Consider the following 12,581-nt stretch of genomic DNA (forward strand, 5'->3'; position numbering starts at 1 on the left):
TTTTTGTTTATTTATGTTTATTTTGTCTGTAATAACATAACATTGAAATTTTACTGTCACAATAAGAGGTACTAAAGAAACAGCTCCAGGTACGATCATTTGATTTCAGTTTTTTCGTACGCACCTTTATGGCTTTAATGAATAAAGCAGTTCTCGGGAAGTACACGTCGCTTTTAAGTTCGCTCTAAGGGATCATCTGTAAATATCTTAATTATTGGCAGAATTTTTGTATTAGGGCTTGATAGATTTAGCTAAGACTAAACTTAAAACTTGAGTTTTGTATACGAGATCTGTTTTCAGGTAGTCTCCAATGTTAAAATAAACACTAATGCTAGGCCTCTATATTTTATTTCTAGAACTGCAACCTATCTGTTCGTAAATTAGTTATGGACCCAAATCGGTATCAAAGCAATCTCAAGATTAGTTAAGCCGTATTCTGCATTTCGAACAGCTTACATATTTGTTATTAACAGGGGCGGATTAAGGGGCAGACGGGCCTGGGGCTAAATTTTTCTACCGGGCCTATTATGATCGGGACTTAAGACTAAGGTTAAAACACTAGACCTCATAACGGGCTTTTTATGAGCCCGGGTCTAAGGCTATAGCCCCGCCTCAATTCGACATTGGTTATTAAGAAGTAATTTCTTTAATACCGCTTATTAATTCTTGCGTGTATCTAATATTCTATTGGTCAGATGTTCCCATACTTTCTTGGCTCAGAGATCCCCACGACATGGAACATCCTAAAGAAATGGAGTAATTTACCTTCACTGTTACTGTTGCCTAGTTTGTTTTCCTAGTAAATCATCTTCTTGTGCGGCCATAATGTTAAAGAGGGCACTCTTCAGATGCCAGAAACATTTGTTTGTTTGTTATGGATTTCGCGTAAAGCTACACGAGGGCTATCTGAGCTAGCCGTCCCTAATTTAGCAGTGTAAGACTAGAGGGGAGGTAGCTAGTCATCACCACCCACCGCCAACTCTTGGGCTACTCTTTTACCAACGAATAGTGGGATTGACTGTCACATTATAACGCCCCACGGTTGAAAGGACGGGCATGTTTGGTGTGACGGGGATTCAAACCCGCGACCCGCAAATTAAGAGTCGAGCGCCAGGAACATTTAGAGGGCCATATCGTATATGTGCTGTATCCCCCTGAAAAGATACAGCGCTTCCTCAAGGGTTTCTCGTCATCAATTTCTATCCCCTGCTACAGCTGCCGCTTGCCTGAGTAACAGTCAACCATTTCAGAAACACAAGTCAGTTGGAAAGGAAAATGCCTGAACAGGTATTCCCAAGTTTGTTTTTATACCAAATGTTCTCTGCTTGAGATTCACACGGCAAACATGTTCTTAGAGGGTTTTTTTAATAATTAACTGACGAACTTCCTCTTCACATTTTAATGTCTATTTTACACAAAGTTAATTGTAACACTCCAATTAATCATAAAACCATAAATTGTATATTTTACACAAAATTAATATAACACTTCATTTACTCATGAGACCAGGACAATAACAGATTTTTTAATGAATAGTGTTATCAATAACTACAAGCTTTTAAAAACAAATTGCTGCGAATTACAGTATAGCAAATATCAAATATTCAAGTAGGCTTAAGACTCACTAATACATGGAAAAATAGTTTGCACACGAGACGAATCAAGCTATGTTACACAGATGCTTTATATACTCTATACTTATAAAAGTAAAAGAAAAAAAATGGTTAAGTGTGTGTATGTGATTTTGTAACATGTTATAGCTATGTTTAAATACCTAATGAACGTTTGAACATAATATTATAATTTTACCATCGAACTAAATTAAAACTTGTAAAATAATTTAAAGTGTACTGAACTACGTATTTTTCTTTAATTTTTACTACAACAAACATGTATACAAACTTACAAAGTGATATACAGTCACTTTCCACTGAAAACACTATTACCAGCGTGAACACAGCGATACAATACAGTGCCACATTTCATATACTTAAAAATCTACAATGTTCAACATTTTGGCGTTTACTTTAGTTATATAAAAACAGACGTACCACTCTGTTTCATTAGTATTAGCCATTCGCTTTCTCTTTTTTTTTCAACCAGGCCATAAAGTATTAGTTGAAATGACTAACTTTGATGTACAGAAATAACATTCGCTATTCATATTCTAACATTTACTGAAATGTTTTCTTGGTTTACAAAACGTCCTAGAAAGACAAAAACACGACAACTATCTACAAGAATCTCAAACTATACGACAATAGCAGGAGATTAAGTTAGTTTTAGTTTTTACGTAATTTAAACAATGAATTATTAGTTCTCATATGTAACACTAGAGGGCACGACAGCATCTGATCCAATTTGTTAGTGCACTTTTAATCAATACTGTGCGAAGCTTACTAGAATTTTCGCGATCAGTATATTTTTTGTCCAAGTATGGAGATTAATCTAATACTAAGTATGCTGCAAACACAAATAAACTAACATAACGATTTGTCCGTCAAAAACGATGTAATGAAGCTGTAGGAATATTATCATCTTAAACACAAAATATCAGGGATGGGACAAGTAGTTGTGGTTGAATATCTGACATCCAATCGGATTCGGATATTTTCGGATCAAATAACATATACAGAAAATGTGCTTCATTATGTTATAATATTAAACTAGTTACTTCCTCGTTGTTTTAATTTAATAAAGATGTACAGTAGTTGCACATGAGTAAGCGGCCATTGTAGCTCCGTTAAGGAAATGCTGTGTATGGCAACGTGGAATAGCGCTTTACACCCGATCTTCCATTGCACCTGTTGTTTGGATTGTGTTTGTCTTTGCTGTTACTACTACCTGTTGAATACACTAGTAATACAACGGGTGGACGTCCTGTTTATATAAACTACATAACGACTATCTATATTACGACTACAATGGCTTCCACACTTTGATAAAGGGGAAAAAGCAGTTATTTTAGAAGCTAGTAGAAAGCACTAATGAGCTAATTGACACTATAACTGTTACGTGAAACTCACATGCAAGAAGAATCCTGTCCAAGTAATATTGTGAAGTAATCTATAAATGGAGATGCTATCTGATTATTCGATTCATCCCAATATCCGATACGATCGAATATTTGTCTCATCTGTATTAAAAATAAAAATTACATAACATCGTAAACAGATTTTCTGTAGAAGGTTTCCCCCTTTTCCCCGTGCGATTAAACTATATCTTTAGATTGAAATGTTCACAACATCCAAAACATCAAAAATTTGAAGGAGAAATCTTTAAAATTTTTCTTAATTCTTGTGACTTTATACCACGGGTCAAAATGGCCTATCGAGCATTTAATTTATCTCTGAATTTCCAATTATTATTTTAATTGCAATAATAACTAATAACAGACTGACACGAAGTATTTACATCATTATTTTTCAAGTGATAATGTTTTGAGAATGTAGATAACTACAGCAGCTTAGTACTCATAAATACCAATAGATGACGCAATAGTGGTAGATCAAATTTGTCACTATAAACAAAGTCCAGTATCTGGAGAATTTTCTTTTCGCCATTTTTGTAGTGACATTCATACATTATAAACAATTACACAATACTACATCAAAGTTCTGTAGAATAATTTTAACAACTACAAAAAAAAAAGCGAATACAGAACAATGTGTTATCTATATCACTACACTAAAACATAAGCATGTATTATAGTGATGGCGACTAATGAAACAAAAAAAAAAAAGAGAAAAAGAATCGCTTTTCAACTTCAAAGATTTGCTTGAGAAAAGAACATTTTACGTGGCACCTTGCCATATTATACTGTTTAGGTCGATTCATAAAACAATTAACAAGGAACTATGTTTACCTTTATAAATATGAGCTGTGAAAAAAACCTATTGTTAGAGCTTTGTTTTTATATTTGAATCTTATTATAGATTACACGATTATTATCACTTCTCTGTTGTGTTCAGAAAGTAATTTGGAACTTATATCAATGTAATTGTTGTAAATCCGAACTCAATATAGCACAATATTTATTTTACGACAAAGTTTAATAATAGACTAAGGTATCTTGTATTTCAAATGTTCGTCTTAAAATATCATTTTAATTATTTGAATATTAGAAAAAAAATTTTACACCTATATCGGTATCGGTGGTTATTTTCTATCCTGCGACGCTTCTTAGAAAGCGAGTGATTTTTCTTGAGTTGTCTCTGCTTGCCTGTCGACTACACCCTCTCCCATACGTGATCCTTCTAACGACTAGAGCAACCTTTCTTTTTGGCTACTCTGATCATGCGTTTGATCAATTTCTTGTTAGTTCCCCAGGGCACAACTAGGCTAGTTTTTAAATCAGTCTCGCTCTTGTCTCCCATGATGACCACACGTTTCTTTCTGTCTTCCATAGTTTCCAGCATGTTACCACAACATTCGGTCATGTTAGGATGTGTGAAAGTTGGAGTTACCAGTTCTTCTCGAGCCGAAGAGCCTTCTTTGAGTTTCACTATGCGGGATCTCTTACATTTCATCTTGTCATTTTTTATTCGTTGAATTCTTGTCTTGATTACTAAAAACCACAATAAATAAACATGCTTCTATATTTTAAGACTTTATATGGGAATGTTGTATTATTAGTAGAACGTTGGTACGTTTATAGAAACACAAATATATAAACTAAAGAAAACTGCCATATTTTAAATAACTCAGAGAGAAAAAAACATTACAAGAAAAGATCATTTACAGACATTTATAAGAAAAAGACACATAATATGACTCTTTTCAAAATCAGAAATTATGAACTAAAATTTTGTTTATATACGTGCTTTTCGCACTGCCTGATGAAGGGCTTTATCGCAAAACGCGGTTCTTAAAATGAACACAAATCATTTAATTGTGTACTGCTTATTTGCAATGTGAACTTCCCAACTGTTATGTAATGAAAAGATTTACAACAAATTATTATTTAACTTTTAGTTCACGCAAATAATAAAAAAATAATGATTGCTTGTCTGTCAGATGTAATGCTACAATGCGACCTATGAGGCTATGTGACGTCACTCAAATAAGCATCTATAAAAATATACTTTATGTTCGTATATGAATTTATAATTGATCTGACTCTCCTAAACTGCACAAACTTTTAGAGATACAAGGGCACAGAACTGATGGTATAATGTTTACTAATCATCAAAAATTTTAAGTTTTCTTGTATATTAATTCATGACACTAAGAGCTTCTAATCAATCTGTTATATACGATTGGCATCATCAAGTTATAAGTTATATTTTATTGGCGGTGAATATTGTTGTTGTTGTTGTTGTTTTTATCAGAAGTTATTAGTTATTGTTTTTTTTTCTAACCAAAAAATGGCTCTTTATAATTTCGTATAATTAAAAAGAAAATGTAGCATAACTCAGTAATGAACTGGAATATATTACAAAAGTAACAATTTTAATGAAGTAATTACAATCACAAAAGCGATCTAAAAGAACATGTGTATAAACACATGGTGGCAGAAATGCTTGTTATTTGTACTGGGGAATTACAGATAATTCATCATAAGTATTTTGTTTGAAAATGAGATTGACCAAAAAACATTGAAGTTGATGAAGTTTTTCACTTAATAAGAAATTAGCGATGTTTTAGTAATAACACAGTGACGGGTGGTTTAGTTAATGAGTAATAATAACTTTCGACCAGAGTAAGCTATGTACTTAGAGCGAACTAAAAATCAACATGGCCATCAGTATAGATAATTAAATATGCCTTTCTTACGTCTGTACTTATTAGGATTAGAATGCAAAGTTTCATTCAGTTTGGTACCATCGGTCGTAATCCCAATAATATCTCACGAGACTCAGTAGCTTAGAAGATTTAGGTTAGTCCTAAGCTAACAATGCAAAACAATATCTATATAATAATAAACAACAAATGGAAATAAAAAAGTAATTACATTTGATGTACTAACTAGTATAACCAATATTATTAATGAAAACAACATTGAATTAATAAAATAGCATACGTTACTTAAGGAATTTATAACTACTACTTCTTGTCATTGATACATATTTGTTTGGTAAATTGTTCTCTCTCTAGCCCCGCACTTTACCGAAGAAAACTCATCCCAAAAGTGATGAGTACTTTAGTTAATAACAAAGTGATGAGAATTTTAGTTAATAACAAAAAATGTTGAGTGATTTAGTTAATAACAAAGTGATGAGAATTTTATTTAATAATAAAATGATGAGTGTTTTAGTTAATAACAATGTGATGAAACTTTGAGTTAATAATAAAGTGATGATAATTTGAGTTAATAACAATGTGATGAAACTTTGATTTAATAATAAAGTGATGATAATTTGAGTTAATAACAATGTGATGAAACTTTGAGTTAATAATAAAGTGATGATAATTTGAGTTAATAACAATGTGATGAAACTTTGAGTTAATAATAAAGTGATGATAATTTGAGTTAATAACAATGTTATGAGAATTTTAGTTAATAACAGAGAGATGAGTGTTTTATTTAATAACAAAATGATGAGGATTTTAGATAATAACAAAATGATGAGTGTTTCAGTTAATAACAAAAGTTATGAGCCATTTAGTTAATAACAAAGGGATGAGCACTTTAGTTAATAATAAAATGATGATTACTTCACCTAATAACAAAACACTTATCTCTACTATTAATTAAACTTTCATCACTTTGTTATTAACATAAGTGCTCATCACTTTGATATTAACTAAGATTCTCATCATTTTGTTATTAATTGAAATGCTCATCACTTTGTTATTAACTAAAATTCTCACCACTTTGTAATTAAGTGAAATACTCATTAAAAGTGATGAGTGCTTCAGTTAATAACAGAGAAATGAGTGCTTTAGTTAATATCAAAGAGACAAGTGCTTTAGTTAATAACAAAAGTGATGAGTGCTGTAGTTAATAATAAAGCAGTGAGTATTTTAGCTAATAAGAAAAGTGAAGAGTATTTTAATTAATAACAAAGTGGTGAGCACTTCAGTTAACAACAAAGTGATGAGTACTTCACTTAATAACAAAATGGTGAGAATTTTAGTTAATAACAAAATGGTGAGAATTTTAGTTAATAACAAAATGGTGAGAATTTTAGTTAATAACAAAGTGATAAAAGTTTTAATTAATAACAAAGTGAAAGTTTTAATTAATAACAAAGTGATAAAAGTTTTAATTAATAACAAAGTGATGAAAGTTTTAATTAATAACAAAGAGATGAGTGTTTTAGTTGATAACAAAATGGTGAGTGTTTTACTTAAATAGCAAAGTGATTAGTGTTTTTGTTTGACAACAAAGTAACAACTTAGTTAATACTAAAGTGATTAGTGTTTTTGTTTAATAACAATGTAACAACTTAGTTAATACGAAAGTGATTAGTGTTTTTGTTTGACAACAAAGTAACAACTTAGTTAATACGAAAGTGATTAGTGTTTTTGTTTGACAACAAAGTAACAACTTAGTTAATACTAAAGTGATGAGTGTTTTTGTTTAACAACAAAGTAACAACTTAGTTAATACTAAAGTGATGAGTGTTTTTGTTTAAGAACAATGTAACAACTTAGTTAATACTAAAGTGATGAGTGTTTTTGTTTAACAACAAAGTAACGATTTAGTTAACACGAAAGTGGTGAGTGTTGTTATGTCTCTGCACATGTGCATTCTCCAATATATATTTTCTCAAAATGATTTCTATTCCGTTATACAGACTACCAGGAAATATTTTAATGAAAACAAGTATACTACATCTGACAAAATTAATCAAATTCAGTTCCAAGAAGTGAAATTAAAAGTCACTCAAAGACTTGTACTGTAATAACTTGTAATTGTTTTAAACCAGTTAAACTGCTCATTAACACGAAACTTGATTTACACTGATGTTACGTTTGGTTATCTTAAAGCACTTTTTTTTAAAAGCATTTATTGATTTCAAATAATTTATCAATGAAGTTTATTACATCATATTTTACATGTGTCTTCCAAGTTCGACTGCTGACAACACGAGTTTCGCTTATGAAATCATGTTGCTACATGAATGAGGAACGACATAATTTTATCTAAAAAGCTCCATCTTAAGGTCTAGTATTTCTAAGAATGCCGACACAAGATGTGTTACTGAAAAACTAAAAACTCTTGGAGAATCTAATACCAGTGAAACCTGTTGATCAAGTCTTGAAAGGCCTGGACAGAGTGGTACTCTAAAGGAGCGGTTGTTTGTTAAGTAAAAAACTGGCGGATGCTTTACCCGTAATCATATGCAAATCTTTGCGATACCAAAGGCCTCAAACTTATTATTCGTGGCACGCTACGCAGTCGATCTTGCTTTTTGTTATCTTCTCCTTTGATTCCCATTGTACTGATTTGATATTTTTGTATACTCCCGTGCTCCTGGCCATCTTTTTTTTTTTTTAAGATATTGTTGAAACTTTTCCAGTTCGGCAATTCTTGCTACTACACGAGAAAAAGAATGTTTTATTTTTGATCTAATAGAATTCAAGGATGATGGAATCTCTTATTTCTGAACGGCAGCTGATAGTTGCTGTGGACGGATTTGATCTAATTCAAGGTTATATTCACAAATAAATATTCAGTATTTTCGAACTGAGAAACTTTAATTCTGATGAAAATAATTGTGTTTACATGTACATTTCAAAATTATTTTTAAACAAATTAATATTTTTGAAAACCGTCAGGACTGGGCTTTAAAATAAAGAGCATTGAGTGATAGTAACCTAACATGCAGATGGCATTAAATATTAATCTCCGGATAACAAACTGTCGCTATCCTCTGACAATATTAGGTTCTAGTTCCTCGATAATAAACGTTTACTATCCTTCAACAGTATCAAATATTAGTCCTTGATAATAAACTATCCTTACCTCCTGACAGTATCAAATATTAGTCCTTGATAATAAACTGTCCTTACCTCCTGACAGTATCAGGTACTAGTCACCAGATAACAAACTGTCAGTATCCTCTGACAGTATGAGGAACTAGTCACCAGATAACAAACTGTCAATATCCTCTGACAGTATGAGGAACTAGTCACCAGATAACAAACTGTCAATATCCTCTGACAGTATAAGGAACTAGTCACCAGATAACAAACTGTCAATATCCTCTGACAGCTTCAGGATCTAGTCACCAGATAAGAAACTATCAGTATACTCTGACAGTATCAGGATCTAGTCACCAGATAACAAACTGTCAATATCCTCTGACAGCTTCAGGATCTAGTCACCAGATAACAAACTATCAGTATACTCTGACAGTATCAGGATCTAGTCACCAGATAACAAACTGTCACATCCTATGACAGTATTTGACACTACCCCGTGGATAAAATCTGTTACTACCCTCTGACAATATTAGATGTGTCGGTTTATAGCTAAAAAGAATAATGACGCGAGACGACAAGACGTGAAAAAAATCTCATCCTTCTGAATCATGCTTAACTAGAAATTAAAATCTTAATGACAAGATTGTTTACTTACCGTATTCTGCTGTACAGTACTTGTCCACTAGGTTTTCCAGCGTCTTGGGTTGATTACATCCAGCACAGGACACTGAATTAAGACATCAAAGTTTAATCACGTGACCTCGGTGAACGATGCGCATATCAAAACCAAGACACTCAAAATTAATATAAAGAAACGCTTGTTTTAAAGTTCCAAGTGAATCAGATGTTATTGAAATAACACGTTAACCTAATGTTTGAAGTTTGCTTTCGTAATAAACAAGGTATCTAATTACTTCTAAATGTGTTGACATTCGATATATTGTAGTATTCTGAAAATGGGCAAAGGTTAAATCAATGATTAATGTGTAATTTTTCCTTCAGAGTGGCTTCTAATTAGCCTTCCATTATAGCCTATGCTTTCCTTAATTACTAGATAAGGTTGCGCATGTGGGCTAAATGGTGGGGTCAGAGACTCCTAGGGTTTAGTTATAGCAGTCCCTAATTTTGAACTAGCGACTAGCGGGAAGGAAGCCAGTCAGTTGAACCTGCCAACATAAGGGCTTTGTCTCTTTGAATCGAACAGGGGAATCGACTGCCACTCTTATAACGCGCCCACTGCTGAAAGTACACGGGTCGTGTCCAGTGTCAACTCGACGCGAGCCTTGGACTTTAAAATCCACAACCTTACACACTAATCCCTAAGCCAGGCCCGGCCCCTGCTGAATAAAGTCCAGAACAGTGACCATTGCCTGTTACTGTTAAGCTTAACTTATTGAAAATACTTTGTTTAACACATTCCATATTTTACCTTGCTCTACCTTACAAGGCTTAAATGTCTCTGTTATACAAGTTACTCTGTAGATTCATATTTTATCATTACACTTGTAGATATCTAAAAGTTTAGATGGTTCACTTTCTTTTGGTAACCAACGTAAGTAAAGTTTTAAAACAAATTAGTGAGAAATATCTTTACGAACATTTAAGAGACAGTTTTATGAACACCGCTACACCTTTAAGAAACGAACACTTTATCTTAGTGTATTACGTCACCTACCAGAAGCACTCTGTCTCACATTGGGTACCTCCTTCCTTCCTCTCCGGTGACCTGGTCTCCTTCTTCTGGTTTTCTTTTTCATGCCAACTTGTACCGGGATCTTGCTGGTGGTTATCATAGTGCTGGAAAAAACTTTAGGGTTTGAGCAGTCAAACTTTTTCATGGTCTTTCGAGCTTTACGGATAACTTTGTTCGAATTGACCCATGGGATGATAAGAGTTGGGAACAAACTATTCTTCTTTTTAATTCCCATCACGAGCACACGACCTCTAGCGTCCAGCTTTCCAATCAGCTCCCCACAACATTTTGACATATTAGGATGTTCGAATACAGGCTTTTTTAGGTCAGCTTTTGTTACTATGCCTTCCTTCATTTTGAAGACCTTGGCTTTTTTAAACCTTAATTCTTCGTTTCGTAATTTTCGAACCCTTGTTTTGATAACTAAACGTTGAAAAAAAAAAACGTTATTTAATAGAATATATAAGCATGTAATTTTAAGTTATCAAAGCTACACGAGGGCTATCTGTGATAGCCGTTCCTAATATAGCAGTTAATCGTCACCACCCATTAATAGTCACATTATAACACTGGTGGGAAGGGGATTCGAACCCACGACCCTCAGATTAGGAGTCAAGCGCCCTAACCACCGACCCATTTTTGACAAAAGATATGATGATTATACATGCTCTAATTTTACCCATGTGCCATTGACCATAAGTTTAACTTAACTTGAAAAATGAAATAGTGTGAAAAAGACGTGAAAATTCCTGAGCAAGGGAAGTTATATAAAACATTCATTAATTTAAAGAACTTTATTATTTGGAACAAAATAAAATCATTTTAGGAAGAAATAGTTTGGCAGTTTCTCAAAGAAAACATGGCGTCGTTTCTTAAAAAAAAACCAGCAAAACTGTAGTTTTATGGTTTTTTTACATAATAGAAATGTTATTACCAAAACCATTTTAACCCTCTTTGTATTATTAATGATGGCATTCGTATTAGTTTCTATATTATCGATTCCATTTTTACCCCTTTGTATTATTACCTAGTGCCTTTCTTATTAGTGTCATTATTACTGATGTTATTCTAAACACGTTAAAACACTAAAATGATAATCTTCGCAATGCAAAATTATGCAAAGAACAATTTGTGCGAATTCGGATTCATAAATGTGTAAATAGATGTTAACTATATAAAATGAGCATTTTCAGCGTTATTTTCCCGTTGTTTTCACTGGTATTTATAGAGATGTTTGTATTATATTTATTGTTTATCTACAAAAGAACGAAAACGAGTTAAACTAAGAAATTATATTTTCATTTTGAAAATAGTGGTTTATCAAAATGATAACTTTAGCAAATTAGAATTTAAAGAAAATTGAGCGTTAACTTATGCGCAGGATCAGAGGCCTCCAGGGTTCACGTGTAGTTATCCCTTAAATTGTTTGTTTGTTTGAAGTTAAGCACAAGGCATCGAAACCCGCTTTCTAACGTTGTAATTCCGCAGACATACCGCTGTGGCATCAGCACCAGCTTCCACTGAATAACCGGATGGACTGTCACTTTTATAACTACCCCACAATGAAAATCCGGATCATGTTTAAGACTTGAAGTCTCGAATCTTAGACCATTCGATCTTCAAACCGACACGTTAGCCTCTATGAAACATTTGGTTCAATTTTAATTAATCAGTCAAAGCATAATGTGTATGATTTCTACAGGTAAGGGATAGATTATCACAAATATTTAAACTAAATCTGAAATAAAAAGTGAATGTTGCAGACCAATTACGAGAAACACATAATAATGGCACCACTAATATAATATCCCATAAAAACGGCACTAGTAATAATGTATCCAGTAAAAATGCACCAGTAATAATGTATCCAGTAAAAATGCACCAGTAATAATATATCCAGTAAAAATTTACAAGTAATAACGCATCCGGTAATAATGGCACCATTAATAGTGTATCCCAGGGGTTCCCAAATTTTTTAGAATCGCGACCCACTATTCATGACCACAGTTTATGA

General features: G+C 32.7%; 1 protein-coding gene across 2 annotated transcripts in view; it reads right to left on the bottom strand.

The window, feature by feature from the left end:
- Positions 1–1,492: 1,492 nt before the first annotated feature.
- Positions 1,493–12,581, bottom strand: part of LOC106464906 (secreted frizzled-related protein 5-like) — a 78,410-nt gene continuing 67,321 nt past the window's right edge. For both annotated transcript variants that reach the window (XM_013925077.2, XM_022392711.1), the window contains exons 3-5: positions 10,550–10,990; positions 9,530–9,601; positions 1,493–4,567 (exon numbers count right to left, since the gene is read on the bottom strand). In XM_013925077.2, coding sequence (XP_013780531.1) covers positions 4,257–4,567; positions 9,530–9,601; positions 10,550–10,990 — 824 coding nt within the window. In that variant the 3' untranslated portion in view covers positions 1,493–4,256. The remainder of the gene's footprint in view (positions 4,568–9,529; positions 9,602–10,549; positions 10,991–12,581) is intronic.

This window comes from Limulus polyphemus, unplaced genomic scaffold (genome assembly GCF_000517525.1).
Source record: "Limulus polyphemus unplaced genomic scaffold, Limulus_polyphemus-2.1.2 Scaffold1776, whole genome shotgun sequence".
NCBI lineage: Eukaryota > Metazoa > Arthropoda > Merostomata > Xiphosura > Limulidae > Limulus > Limulus polyphemus.